The sequence below is a fragment of the Copadichromis virginalis genome, linkage group LG7 (assembly GCF_057382275.1).
Source record: "Copadichromis virginalis isolate Kocher_CV1m ecotype Utaka linkage group LG7, C_Virginalis_male_GT1.1, whole genome shotgun sequence".
Lineage (NCBI taxonomy): Eukaryota > Metazoa > Chordata > Actinopteri > Cichliformes > Cichlidae > Copadichromis > Copadichromis virginalis.
The window spans coordinates 70,598,903-70,613,364 of record NC_140624.1 but is presented as its reverse complement, the minus strand read 5'-3'; the positions used below and the strand labels follow the sequence as shown (position 1 = coordinate 70,613,364).

Genomic DNA, 14,462 nt, shown 5'->3' with positions numbered 1-14,462 from the left:
GTGTGTAATCATGTGGGCTACAGACAATAATTAAGTTATCGACTATATTTATATGAAAAACGTGCATACTTACTGCATTTGAATCATGTAACCACATGTAACCACCTGCATGAGTGTTTGGGGGGAAAAGGCTTTGATTTTGCCACCCCATTTGATTTCTTTGCCACCCTCATGCCACCCTAAGAAAATTTCTCTAGATCCGCCCCTGGGCTGCACATCAGAGCTCGATTAGCAGGGCTGGAGAAGCAGCTCGGCGCTCGGTTCTTTCTGCCTCTGTTTAGCGTGGCGTTAGCTCGGTGTGCAGCACCGAGGGTCCTCCGGTTCGGTTAGCCGCATTCTCTTGGATTAAAGATGGCGAGTGAGTCGGTGAAGCTGTCCAAAAACCTGCTGCGGATGAAGGTGAGTGAAGCTGCGCGTGCTAACGGACACGCGAGAGCAGCTAGCAGCCGATAGCTAGCAGAACGTTAGCTTTGTAATGCGCCGGCGCATAACTCCACTCAGAAATCTGATGATTTAAGGTTTTCTGCTTCACATGAAGTTTTAAATCTCACACAGAAGCTAAATTTTATTACCTGATGTCAAGTGTGACTTGGAGAGTAAATCGGCGTTCAGCAGAGTTAATAACAGGCTGTAAATGTAATTTATTAATAAATAATGTGTGTATGAGTATGAGACACTAAAGATAAGCTCTGACTTTAAAATGATCTGTCACGTGATGCGAATCTGAACCGGTGTGGATGCTCAGGTATTTGTTTTACGTCACTAATAATGGGAACAACGGCTGAAATTCATGCTTTAAAAACTGTATCAGAACCGGATATGACATCCAGGGGGCGGTTACAACCTACAGGGTGCTGGTTTGTTTCCTGGGGAGGCTGAACCAACGTGGAGAAGATGTTTCTGGGGCCTGATGCCTTGACCAATCAGAATGAAACCCTCTCAGCTGATTTTCACCTTTACTTTAAAAATCTGGTCTGCAGATGTGGAAGATTTCACACTGAGAAAAACAGCTGTGGTTCTCTGCAGGGAGACCTCAGCCAATCACAGCTGAGTGCAGTAAATCATTCATGAGCGCAGGTGTGGTTAAAACCTCACAGAAACGTCAGCTGAAGGTGACGTGTGTGTGTCCACAGTTCATGCAGAGACGTCTGGATGCAGAGACGAAGAAGCAGCTGGAGGAGGACGAGCGGAGGATCATCAGTGATGAGCACTGGTACCTGGACCTACCCGAGCTCAAGGCTAAAGAGTACGTATGAGCGTCATTCAGGCTCCGCCCACTTTAGTTCAAGCAAAATGTATAATTCAATTAAATTTTATTTATATAGCGCCAAATTACAACAACAGTCGCCTCAAGGTGCGTTATATTGTACAGTAGATCCTACAATAATACATACGAGCCTATGTGCAAGCACTTTGGCGACAGTGGGAAGGAAAAACTCCCTTTTAACAGGAAGAAACCTCCAGTAGAACCAGGCTCAGGGAGGGGCGGGGCCATCTGCTGTGATTGGTTGGGGTGAGAGAAGGAAGACAGGATAAAGACATGCTGTGGAAGAGAGACAGAGATTAATAACAGATATGATTCAATGCAGAGAGGTCTGTTAATACATAGTGAGTGAGAAAGGTGACTGGAAAGGAAAAACTCAATGCATCATGGGAATCCCCCGGCAGCCTACATCTATTGCAGCATAACTAAGGGAGGATTCAGGGTCACCTGGTCCAGCCCTAACTATATGCTTTAGCAAAAAGGAAAGTTTGAAGCCTGATCTTGAAAGTAGAGATAGTGTCTGTCTCCTGAATCCAAACTGGAAGCTGGTTCCACAGAAGAGGGGCCTGAAAACTGAAGGCTCTGCCTCCCATTCTACTTTAAATACTCTAGGAGTATAACAGCCTCGCCGCACCGTCGTTAAAGGACTTTCTTCATGCAGCTGCTTAATGTGCAGTTTTCTGAATGGAGTCTAGTTTGAAGTCTGAACACAGTGAAGTGTGATTTAAGTACTTAGGGGTCAGAGGTCATGTGATCATGGAGGCGGATGATGTTATTCTGGAGGTGTTCTTAATACTGTGGCGTCTCTGCTCCTGCAGGAACCTGATCATCGAGGAGAGGAGTTTCGTTCCCTGCGAGGATCTGAAGTATGGCCGACTCTCCTTCAGAGGCTTCAATCCTGAAGTCGAGGTGTGTGTCATTTCACGCCCACTTCCTGTTTTTATTTTGACCCCTGACCTCGCGGAGTGTCAGATTACCTGACTGCTGTGTTTGGGAGGACACAGAGCTAAGAAACATCAGTTTGTTCTTCGTTTTTTTAACAATAATCAGCCTCGATTTAAACCAGCAGGGACTGTCTGACTTAAGGTTACCATGGAAACGACCAGCTGTTTTATTCATGTTTAAATATTGCTGTAAGATCTCAGCTGTACAACTGCAGCAGAAGCATCCCAGTACGACCCTGCCTCTGTCACCTGGAGGCTTCAGGTGTGTCCTACCCCCTGACTCCTCACCCTGGGTCCTCTGTCCTACCCCCTGACTCCTGACCCCAGGACGACGAGTCTCTCTGAGTGTTTGCTCTGCAGCATTTAAACTGGAACCGTCCTGTGTGTCCCTGCAGAAGCTGATGGCTCTGATGAACCCCAGAGAGGAAGAGGAGGAGGAAGAGGAGGACCTGAGCCGGATGCAAACAGACGTCACAGATGAAGAAATGGCTCTGAGGTACGAACTGTTTCCCTCTGATGCTGAAGCGCTGCGTGTTCCTACTGTAGCTCATTACAGACACACACACACACACACACACACACACACACACACACACAGTGCGTGAGGCGAGGCTCTCATCTGCTGTTTTTCTCGGCAGGTACGAGAGTTTAGTTGGAAGCATGAAGAAGAAGTTTGCAACGAAGCGAGAGCGAGTGGCGCAGGAGGCGGACGAGGAGAACCACGAGGTGGCGAAGAGAGCATTCGTGAAGCCTCAGGACTGAAGACGCTCGCGCTCCAGATGTTTTTAGACGTGAGGCTGGCGTGGAGCAGCAGCTGTGTGGATGTTATACATCCTGCTTTTATTCCACGAGGACACGAGCAGCCTCAGAGCTCCTGAGAGCTGCATGTTTATTCCCTGTTTGCTTTTTAACTCTGTATGTGACTCACCTGAGGGGTGTTTAAAGCCACGCCTCCTCCACTTGTTTGCTCGTCATGAGGAGGTGAAGGTTAGTTCAGACCTCTGAAGAAGTAAAACACAGACTGTAAATAAAAGATGGAGGATGTGTTTATTTCAGAGTGTCTCGTTTAAGCTCGAGTGTTGAAGCTCCGCCGCCTGGCAGTTGGTGTGTTTAAAAACGGGTCGAACATGGCGGCGGTCAATGAACGTACAACGGTCTGGGCCGGGTTGCCAGCAGAGCGTGACATACGGCATTCGCCACGGGAGACGGATCCTCGGCTGACTGCCGTGACATCCGGGCCAGAACACCGCGTAGATGTCTCCTCCGCCCGAGCCATGGAGGAGAAGGTGGCAAGAAGCTCGTCTCCGCGGCGAGTGGCGGCCCCCTCGTTCCCAAAGGTGACTGAGAGGAAACCAGTTAGAGATGACGGCTTAGAAACGTAAAGTGTTAACAAATATAAACGTAAATATATGGAAATAATTAGAAAACTTCAAACTGAAAATAATTTCAGAGTCACACATGAAGTTTGGATAAATTAAAATTTCAAAATAAAAGAAATTGTACCTTTGAGTTATTGATGTTTTAACTTTCAGTTATTTATTTCAGAATAAATTCAACCCTGATCAAAAAGCTCAGGATAATGTGTAATTCAGATATTTCCACTTAAACGAACATCTTTAATAAGAATACGAGCCTGTTTGTAATCGGATGGCAGCAACACGACAGCTCCATGTTCCCACTGTGCAGCCTGTCCTCTTAACTACAGTCTGTTCGAGGTGGTGTCCTGCAGGTCTTAGACATGTCCCTGATCCAGCACAGCTGATTTAAACGGCCTCATCAGCATGTGTTGAAGTTCTGCAGAGGCCTGGTAATTAGAGCAGGGCGATATGACCAAAAATATCACGATATACATTTGAAAATTTGCAATAACTGATGATATAATTGACAAAATACTTTACTCCACTTTATTAGTGCAAAAAAACCCTTGAGGGTAAACTGAGTGCCAGTTGGAGCGCAGCCATCAGAAATCTGATCGCTTCCTGCTCGTCCAGTCTGAGCGGGCTGGCGCTCACTGAAGCACAAACGATGCATTTGTGCACGGAGGTCGGAGCAGGCATGCGGCTGTTTTTAATCAATGTTTGCTCCACACAAACGTTAAACTCCTAGCAGGCTTTAAAGAGTTCATTCAATATTAGGGCTTTAAAATAAGAGCACCTTTGCTTGATCCAGATCAAAATCATCCTACTTTATCTTAAACTGCTGACCTCTGATTGGATGATAAGTTCAGAGCAGGTGTGTAAAATCAGCACCAGTGAGCATTACAGGTGTGCGTTACCTGTTGCTCATGTGTCACCGGCACGGCCTTGTTGTGCAGCGCCAACAGCATTTCCCTCGTCCCGCCCCAAACATCAGCGCGAGGCTTCAGCTCAGCACCCCCCCCGTCGTCCAGCGAGGCCAGTCCAACATCACACCTGATCAGTAATCAGTAATTACCTGACTGCTGAAGCAGACTTCTCCTTTAAACAAGCTCACTGATTGGACAGAAGCATTTCCTGTGACCTCACAATGAAACCAAACACAGCATTGGCGACAAACAGGCTTTTATTTTGAAAGTCACAGTTGACTGGGCATGGTCACCTACACAAACGTGTACGTTTTCAGGACTCGTCTACACGTGAAGACTCTTAGCACACAGATAACAGACAGGAAGTGCTCACAGCGTACGACAAGACAAACATCATTCAGCCAATGAGGATGGAGGATGAGGTCGGCTAACGCGGGCTCAACGTTCAGGCGAAGTTCTTCTTCAGGAAGTTGATGAGGCCGTTGGTGGACGAGTCGTGGGAGGTCACCTCCGAGTCGTACTTCAGCTCCGGCTCGATCTTCTTGGCGAGCTGCTTCCCGAGCTCCACCCTGTGGCGGAAAGAGGCGGTTCAGCAACACAACTTTACACAGCAACGCTGGTTGGTCAACAACAATTATTTTGTAAGGGAAACGTACGGAAGACCGCTGGTACCAATGAGGCAAGTTTGACTAAATCCGGTTGTTCAGTCTGACGTCACTAGCCGTGTCTGGGTCTAAACTCCGCTGCAGGTCCATATATCAAACGATCACTGTGGCATTACTGAGAGTTGAAAAACTGTCTAAAGTCTTTCATCTTTAATAAAATGATCAGCGTTCTGCTCTACCAGGTGTAACAACTGAGTTTAACATCCAGGAATCCATGAAAACGGAATTTATGACATTTAACGGAGTTAGACGTTAGCAGGGAGTTAGCTCGCTAGCTTCTATCTAAATACAATATAGCATGTCCTGACTGCGGGGTTTTGGAAACAAATTAAAACGTACAGCTCTGCTATCACTTCCAACATAAATGAAGACAGAAAACTAAACAGCAGTGACGTTTGTAGGGTTACTGAAGTTTGGCTAGCTGCTATATAATGATGTGCTACGTGACCGCTAGCGACACAGCTATGTTAGCATAATATAAACAAGCTAACTTTTTTTCCACTCGATAAAAGTTAACGTGAGTGTTCTCGGTGGTCAGGAACAAATGTAATCGCATGGCAGGATGCTGTAAAAGGACCAAACTTCAGCCAGGAGAACAACTGAGATAATCCATCCACAATACGAGGTTAGTCATTCATATACTGCTGCATGGGCTGGGCTGTAGTTACATCCTAAGGTTTTAAAAACTGAGCTTAAATAAATGATTAGCGGTAATAAAAGCCGAGGGAGGTCAACAGTGATCACTGACTGTTTTAGGAGCTTTTTGAGATCAAATATAAGAAAATACAAAACATTAAACATGTTAACAACACAAAAGCCATATTAAACGCAGACTTTAGGCCCGGAAGTAGGATTCGTCACGTCATCACTGAACAACTGGATATATAATAATAAAAGGCGCCTTTAAAGACCCTCAAGGTTACCTGACATAAGCACAAAATGAAAACATGTAAAACTAGACTAAGACGGAGTCACGATGAAGAGTAAGCAGTTCTGAATACATGTTTTAAGACGTGATAAAATAAATACAGTGAAAATTCATTGTTTTAATTTAAATACAAAAAACCCAACAACTTTAACCCTTTAAGACCGACCATAGAACCAAGTCCGCCAGAGCTTATATTATATTTTTACATGCTGTGGAGCCATCTTTGGGAGCATTTCAAGTTGCTATACATCAATACAACAATTATAGCCCAGATTTTAATAATATGTCTGCATTAAGTGCATAGTAATTACATAAATTGCAAAAAAAGTGCAATAAACTACAAAAAAATTGAAAATCGTTTTTGCTTTGTTAACATATATTTGTAGTTAGAGAAATTTAAGAGGTTTATCCCTCAAAACTGCAAATACAAAAAAGTTGCACAAACTAGTTTCCCACCACAAGAAATTTATTTTGAGTGTCTTCATAGTTTTATTTTTGAAATACACCAATTTTCATATACTGCAGGAAAAACGAAAATAAATATTATAATGCAAATTTGCAAAAAAGCAGCATATGCATCAAAATAAACTATTTCCAGCAGTGCAATATGAGTCCTAAGCATCCCAGAAACGACACAGAAAGTCATAAAGTCAAACATAACTTTTAAAAACACCAGTATAGGCTCATGAGGCCCTGATGGTAAAAAAAAAAACAAAAAAACTACATTTCCGTGAAAATGACGTCACTTCCGGTTTCGGGCAGGACATGGCGGTCATGCAAAAGTTCGCGCTGATGGACGTAGGAATGCAAAAAAAAATAAAAAATATTGTGCTAGCTTACGTGGTTGCAGTGCTGCCGGGATTTTTTATTTTATTTATTTATTTAACCTTTATTTAACCAGGAATGTCCCGTTGAGATCAAAGACCTCTTTTTCAAGGGAGTCCAGGCCAAGAGGCAGCACATTTCAAGACAAATACATACGAACAAACAAAGTTAAAATTACACAAAACAATTACACATTATTGAGGCAGCCTGTAGGCCTTTGAGTTTAGTTTTAAAAACATTTAAAGACAACAATTCAGTTAGTTTCCAGTCTTTCTGTAACATGTTCCATGAAAAAGGCGCAGAGTGGACAAAGGCTTTCTTACCCAGCTCTGTGCGGACAAGGGGAACAGACAACAGCAGCTGATCATTTGAGCGCAAGGAGTAAGAACCACTATTTGTCCTTGTGACCAAAGTACAAATATAAGGAGGCAGCAATTCAAGCATAGCTTTGTAAATAAAAGTGTACCAATGCCCCTGTCTTCTAATAATTTAAAAATAGTTACGCAAAACAGAGCGTGCCCGCTCCGACCGGCTCTAAAGGGTTAAGTTATTTAAAAAAGGGAATGTATGGAGGTCTATTAGTGGCAGCAAAGTGACCGTTCAAGATCGTTAAAAATTTTTAAAAAAATGAATATGTTTAATTGTAAAATAAAACCCAAACGTGGAAGCTTAATCTACCTTAAACCCGAGTTTAGCCCCGCCCAGGTGTGACTCACCCCCACTGGTCGTAGCTGTTGATGTCCCACATGACGCCCTGGACGAAAATCTTGTGCTCGTACATGGCTGAAAGAACAACACAGCTGTGTCAGACTCCTCCTCTTTAAATGGACACACCTGAGACGTTATTGGTGCAACTGAAGTTTACAGTAACCGGAGATCACCTGCAGTGACTCCGCCCACAGCAGCACGTTTGATTAAAAAGCCAGTACTCACCGACCAGAGCTCCCAGTATGAACGGGGTGAGCTTCTTGAAAACGATCGAGTTGCTCGGCTTGTTCCCCAGAAACACCTGCAGAGAAAAACATCATTTAAACGCTGGAACGTCGACACGCTGTACAGTCACCTGACTGTTTCTACTCTGATGGTCACACACAGGTGTGTCCAGGTGTGCGCTCTTACCTTGTGCGGCAGCAGCTTCTCCAGAGCATCTCCCGACATGCCGGCGGCCTCCAGCTCTTTCCGGGCCTCGTCCGGAGTCTTTCCCTTCATCAGCGCTTCGGTCTGAGCCAGGAAGTTTGCCACCAGGATCTGCATGAAGCACACAACACCCGTGAGGCGTTACATCATCCAGGTGTGCTCTCGGTTCCTCCAGCTAATCAGTTCAGCCTGGCTAAGGTAACGTTAAATGTCCAGACCTTGTGGTGGAGGTTGTTTCTGATTGGATGCTGAGACTGAGCAGGAATGAGGAAGTCAGCAGGAATCATACGAGTGCCTGAGGAAGGACAAGCAGTCTGTTAACTCTGGATATTGATCACAGGCTGTTCAGACGCACGAGGCGGCGAGCTCCAATCAGATCAGACCAAAGAAGAAAACTCTGTCTGGCCTCAGTGATCCAGAATAATCCGGCTCCCTCTGCTGTGGGGGGGGGGGGGGGGGGGGGGGGGGGAGCATTCGACGCCACCAATCATCTGTGGAAGGAGCCCTGTGGTATCCAATCACAGCATCTCGAATGTTCTCAGATCAATAAGCAGCAGATCAAAGACACTCAGGTGTGCCCCTCTCACGTCTCTTATTAAATAAAAGACATCTGATTATGTTTACAAAAGGACCTGTACAGGTGTTTCCACAGGGGGAGGAGCTTCAGCTTCAGGCTCGGGCGCTCCAGGTACGCGGCACGTCGTCTGTGACCATTTTAACTCACCTGTGCTTGGATCATGAAGGTTTGTGTGACCTACGCTGGGGCTGCAGGTGTGATAAGCTGCCCTGATGTTCACTAACGAGCGGTCACTGTTACATAATTAAAGGGTGGAGCTTCACCTTGGTGGATGAGCTGGTAGAAGGCGTGCTGCCCATTGGTCCCCGGCTCGCCCCACACGATTGGTCCAGTGTGGTAGTTGACGCGGGCGCCATCTTTGGTGATGTACTTCCCATTGGACTCCATGTCGCCCTGAAGACCAAACAGACGGGTCATCAGCGCCGACATTCATCATGAACACGAAACTCCACCCCCACGCCGCAGTCTGATGTAATGTAAGGTTTCTGTGGTCTCCTGCGCGTTACGTGACGCAGGCGTCACACCTGCAGACCCGCCTCCCTGCGTCACTGACCTGCTGGAAGTAGGCGGCGAAGCGGTGCATGTACTGGTCGTAGGGCAGCATGGCGTGGGTCTCTGCCTGGAAGAAGTTGATGTACCAGACGCCAAGCATGGCGAGTAGCACGGGGGCGTTTTGCTCCAGGGGGGCACTGCGGAAATGGTTGTCCTGGGAGGAGGGGGGAGGAGAGTGACATGCTCCTGCTGTCAGGCTGCACACGCTCTGCTGACTGCAGGTGAGATGTTCACCTGCAGTCAGCAGAGCGTGTGCAAGTATTGTGCACAGAGCGCGTGCAGAAACAAAGGGCGCCATTCTCTCGCCTTTCACATTCGAGCCCGAGTTGTGAAAGTGTCCTATTCAGTAACTTGACGGGAAGCGTGGAAACATTTCAGAGTGACGCAACGATCAAATAACACGTGTTGAAATCCATTTTTGTCCCGCGGACGAACGTGAAGTAACTCGCTCGCAAGAAAGCAGAAGAGACGGCGGCGTACCATCCAGTGAGCTCCGGAGAGAAGCTGCTCGAAGTTCTCAAAGCCTGAAACACAAAACAAACCAGAGTTTATCAATCAGGCTCTCAGAAGGAGGGACAACAACTCAGTCGTGCACATATCAACAGGCTGAAGCTCAGCTCGCTGCAGAGCAGCTTTGCTTGATTCTCAGTCCAGAATAATCCTTCTTTCCTCTGACAGGACGACGCCATCACTGACTGACAACTTTGCCCCGGCGACAGCAGAGTCACAGACGTACCCACATGCAGAGCGATGGACAGACCGATGGCCGACCACAGCGAGTAGCGACCTCCGACCCACTGAGGACAAGCAAACATGACATCACACAGTCACTCCACCAATCAGAGCACAGGCAGGGCAGCAGATCGTCAAAATAAAAGCAGTGACAGGAAGCAGCGAGCTCGCACTGAGCCGCTTTCTGTCAGTTTGTTTTCAGCAGAAGGATGGCAGCGTTAACCGAGGTCACGACAGGAGCGACCTCACGAGAAACACGAAGGAACTCCGACTACGGTAAAAATGACGAGCTCCTTAAATCTGAAGAAAAGCGATGAATTTAACTGTGAAGGAGCCAGAATCAACACAAACGAATATTATTAAATAAATAACGAGGGTCGACTCAAAAACCTGTTACCCAGGTTACACGTCACCAGCCCGCCGCTGAAAACCATCCGAGTCACATGCATTCATAGTCATATCATCCTCCTCATCATCGTAACAGGCGCACTTACGTCCCAGAACTCGAACATGTTCGCCGTGTCGATGCCGAAGTCCTTCACCTTAGCCTGAAGGAGGCGGAGACAGAGAGGCTGCAGATGATCTGATTAGAGCAGCGTGTGTGTGTCTGCCTGTGTGTGCATGAGAGCGTGTGTGTGTGTGTCTGCGTGTGTGTGTGTGTGTGTCTGCGTGTGTGTGTGTGTCTGCGTGTGTCTGCATGTGTGTGTGTGTCTGCGTGTGTGACTCACTGAGTTGGTGGACAGAGCCACAAAGTGTTTGGCCACAGCAGATTTCTGTGGAGGATGAGAGGAGAGAAGCTCGTGAGCGTGATGGCGAGATCACCACCCGACCCCCTGACCCCGTCTGCCTCCATTTTAAAGCGACTGTGTGTTTTAGAGCAGCTGCGTCAGGCTCGGGTCTACTCACGTCGGCGGCGGTCTGCAAGAACCAGTCTTTGGCGGACTCGGCGTTGGTGATGGTCTCCTGGGTGGTGAAGGTCTGAGGAGGTCAGAGTGAGGAACGGAGAGTTAGCAAACAGTAACTCAAACCAATAGTCTCTCGAAACTGAAAGCAACCGACTGAGCACGCTCAGACCCAGGAGTTAGGCGTGTGTGACCTTGGAGGCAATGATGAACAGGGTGGTCTCGGGGTTCAGCTTGGCGAGCGTCTTGGCCAGGTGAGTCCCGTCGATGTTGGAAACGAACCAAACGTCTGGTCCTCCCGCCGAGTACGGCTTCAGAGCCTCCGTCACCATCAGAGGGCCCTGAACGCACCACAACACAGTGAGTCACATGACTGCTGACGCGCGTGCGAGAGCTCAGCGGTCACTCACCAGGTCGGAGCCTCCGATGCCGATGTTCACCACGTCAGTGATGCTCTTCCCGCTGAAGCCTTTCCAGTCACCACTGCGAACTTTCTGTAAACGCACGACACAAAGGTCACGACCTCCAGGCGTCACACGCATTGACACACGCTCACAGACACACACTCACCTGGCAGAACGCCTTCATCTTGTCGAGCACCCTGTTGACCTCGGGCATCACGTCTTCGCCGTCGACGAGGATCGGCGTGTTGGAGCGGTTCCTCAGAGCGACGTGGAGCACGGCCCGGCCCTGTGAGCGCATGCGGTAACAACAACGGGGTTAGCAGCGACCCCCTCACACAAACGCACGCGCTGATGTCGGAGTCACCTCCGAGTCTGAGGGCCACCTCACACTGGGATATATCACCATGGCAACAGATGCTGTGACCCTACCCTGCTCCCAGGTTAGAGATCAGCAGGTGTGACATCACCATACTGATCAATCAGATCTGTGGAATCCCCCGATCAGGTCAGGATCCATCAGTACGTTCAAACAGGCTGAACTTTATTGATACAGGAGCCATTTACAGTGTTTGGTAAAATTATAACAGCTTCCTGTGATCGATGACGTCACCACACAGCCTGATTTAAGTGATACAAACGTGTTTGCGTAAATATTTAAGATTTGTGATCCATCGTGTTGATCAGGAGCTGCTCAATCAGCCGCTGCTGAGCAATACATTGACCTTCAGTGTGTGTGTGTGTCAGCAGCTCTGAGTCTGCGCGGTGTCAGGTGGAGGATGAAGAGCGTCTCTGAAACCAACAAAATAAAGCCATCGTGGTGCGTTTGAGTGTCAGTTGGAATTTAGATGCGTACAGGTCGAGCCTGCGCAGGTGTACTTTAACGCGAGTGCACACACACACCTGAATCATTTATTCGCTCTACAAACCTTTGCTCGATCGACCTGATAAACACCTTCGTGGGATTAATGATGGATAAGTGAAGCTAGAGGAAAGCGGTCACGTGACCTTCGTTCCCCTTTTAGTTTCTACGTGGACGTGTGAGGAGGCGTTACCTCGGTGAAGTTGATCTTCTCTCCGGAAAACATCCTCTTCCGCGCCTCCTCCAGCCCCCGAGACTTGGCCTGCACACAGGAAACACACGGGCAGCAATCAGGTGACTTCAGGAAGCTCATTTCACCACCAGGAAGCGGTGACATGTCGACACGGCGCCCGCCACTGGTGCCGTGGCGCAACGCTTCTCTTTCCAAATAAAGTGTGGAAACCTTCCTGTTTCACTGGAGCTCTGAGCAGATAAGGCACGCCTCCTCCGCTCACCTTTAGCTGAACCTGCTGCTACAGGTGAGCTCCAGCTGCCTTTCAAAATCAAAGACCGAGTGTGTTCTCACCAGGGCCAGGAGCATGGCCAAGACGTCCTGGTTGATCAGGTTCTTGGAATAATCGATCAGGATGTCGCCATCATCCGTCTGCAGGGTGGTGCTGTGAGCAGAGCCAAAAACCTTTATTTACACCCAGTTTCACAGACACGCACAGAGCAGCCAAACACAGGACCTGAACAACAACAGAGCAACCGCCTGAGGGTGATGACCAGCAGCATCACCCTCAACAGTCTGTCTGCGGATGCGTCACAGCGCACGTACCCGCGGGCAGAACCGGTGCCCGGTTGTCCCACCCCCGGCTCCTGTGCTTCATTACCGCCCGCATCCCGCCCTGACATCGGGCGAGCCCGGCGGGGGGGCTCGCCCGATGTCAGGGCTAATGCTTCCATTATCGTCTGTCCGATAATGGAAGCAGAACACCTGAAACTTCCTTCAGGTTTTCTGCTTCCATTAACGGACAGACGCGCCACAGGCAACCTGTCGCTCCCGTGACAGTCTGCAACGTAAACGTCAGTATGAGGTCAACCCCACACCTGAGACCCACCTGCGAGGGCCTGGTGGTGTGTTGGTGAACGCTTAGTAAGCACGTGCGCAGGTTCGGCACAAACAGGAAATCTCTGCAGACTGTCCGATAATGGAAGCAGTCGTTTTAGCAAGCAGCTAACAGTAACCCATATCGGTAGAGGAGGGAGCCACCGGGTGTCGGGCCTCTGGTCTGCAGGTTTCGGGCTCAGTACCCGGGCGGGGGGCGATGATGACGAAGGGAGTACGGGGTGGGGGGGCTTACAGCGGAAACGCGCGGAGCGGATCGGTGACCTTGTCGGTCACCTGCGGTCACAGTCCGAGAAGGAGAATCGATAACCGGGCGGAGCGCTGAGGACCTCCAACCACGGGGATACGTCCTCCGGCTGTCCTCACCTGAACCGGCCGAAACGCTCCGGGTCGGACTCGAACAGGGCCCTCATGTTGAGGCTCGCGCCGTTTGCCTCGTGCCACTGCTTCAGCTTCTGGAAGTTTGCGTCGGCGGTCAGAGCCATGATGGCGGCTGCTCGGTGCTCGATGTGGACAAATTGAAGACGCTCCCCGGTGAGACTCGACCCTCCGCAGCCGGTACTGGACTGAATGTGGTGGGGAGTCAGGGAGGAGCACCGCGAGGAAAGAGCCGCTCCCAACCAATCACAGCATAGAACCCACCACCCGAGCTCCGCCCACAGACCCGACCCGTCACGTCCTCAAAGGCAGCGGGACTGAAGTATGGAAGCCGATTAGTGACGATGTTGCGTCGATATTGCGACAAGGCAGATCTACGGGGTTGGCATGGGCTGGCATGTGCCACCCTAAAATGCTCTCTTGCCACCCCTAGTGCCATCCTAGCTTTGCATATGACACTGTTGTTTATTAAAATAAGCTTTGTATCTTGTTCTATTTAATCTGAAACACCCCTAAAATAGTCAGTGATCACTGTCGGTCTCTCTCCGTTTTCATCATCACTGTTTATTTTAAAGCTCAGTGTTTAAAACCTTACCATGTAGCTGCAGCCCAGCCCATGCAGCAGTATATGAATGACTAACCTCGTATTGTGGATGGATTATCTCAGTTGTTCTCCTGGGCCCTGTTTCAGGAAGCCGGTTTAGAAAACTCAGAGTGAAAAACGATACGCAGGGTTGAGTAACCCCGAACTGTCCAACTCGGAATATTCCGTTTCAGAAAGGCTGATAACAATTAGTTCAATCAACGCGGAGTTGCGTCAACCCCAAGTGAAGTGCGCGGACGAGGATACATAAAGCCCTGATAAGCGGAGCACAGATTAAGCGAGTCACCATGGAGACGGAGGGAAAGAAGGCGCGGTCAATGTATTTCACAGCGCTTGAG

General features: G+C 48.7%; 2 protein-coding genes across 2 annotated transcripts; one reads left to right on the top strand and one right to left on the bottom strand.

Moving 5' to 3' along the window:
• The first annotated feature begins 203 nt into the window (after positions 1-203).
• Positions 204-3,258, top strand: mphosph6 (M-phase phosphoprotein 6). The gene is made up of 5 exons (XM_085465061.1): positions 204-399; positions 1,134-1,246; positions 2,083-2,173; positions 2,604-2,704; positions 2,847-3,258. Exons 1-5 carry the CDS (start codon positions 352-354, stop codon positions 2,968-2,970), a joined length of 477 nt encoding a protein of 158 aa, XP_085321187.1. The 5' UTR covers positions 204-351; the 3' UTR covers positions 2,971-3,258.
• Positions 3,259-4,731: 1,473 nt separating this feature from the next.
• On the bottom strand, positions 4,732-13,758 carry gpia (glucose-6-phosphate isomerase a). Its single transcript, XM_085465060.1, has 18 exons — positions 13,509-13,758; positions 12,600-12,690; positions 12,267-12,335; positions 11,381-11,500; positions 11,221-11,304; positions 11,005-11,151; positions 10,815-10,886; positions 10,637-10,681; positions 10,403-10,456; positions 9,913-9,973; positions 9,657-9,700; positions 9,178-9,330; positions 8,888-9,017; positions 8,266-8,342; positions 8,030-8,158; positions 7,844-7,919; positions 7,627-7,693; positions 4,732-5,061 (listed from the first exon to the last, which is right to left on the bottom strand). The coding sequence occupies exons 1-18, from the start codon at positions 13,625-13,627 to the stop codon at positions 4,938-4,940; spliced, it is 1,662 nt and encodes a 553-aa protein (XP_085321186.1). The 5' UTR covers positions 13,628-13,758; the 3' UTR covers positions 4,732-4,937.
• Positions 13,759-14,462: the final 704 nt, after the last annotated feature.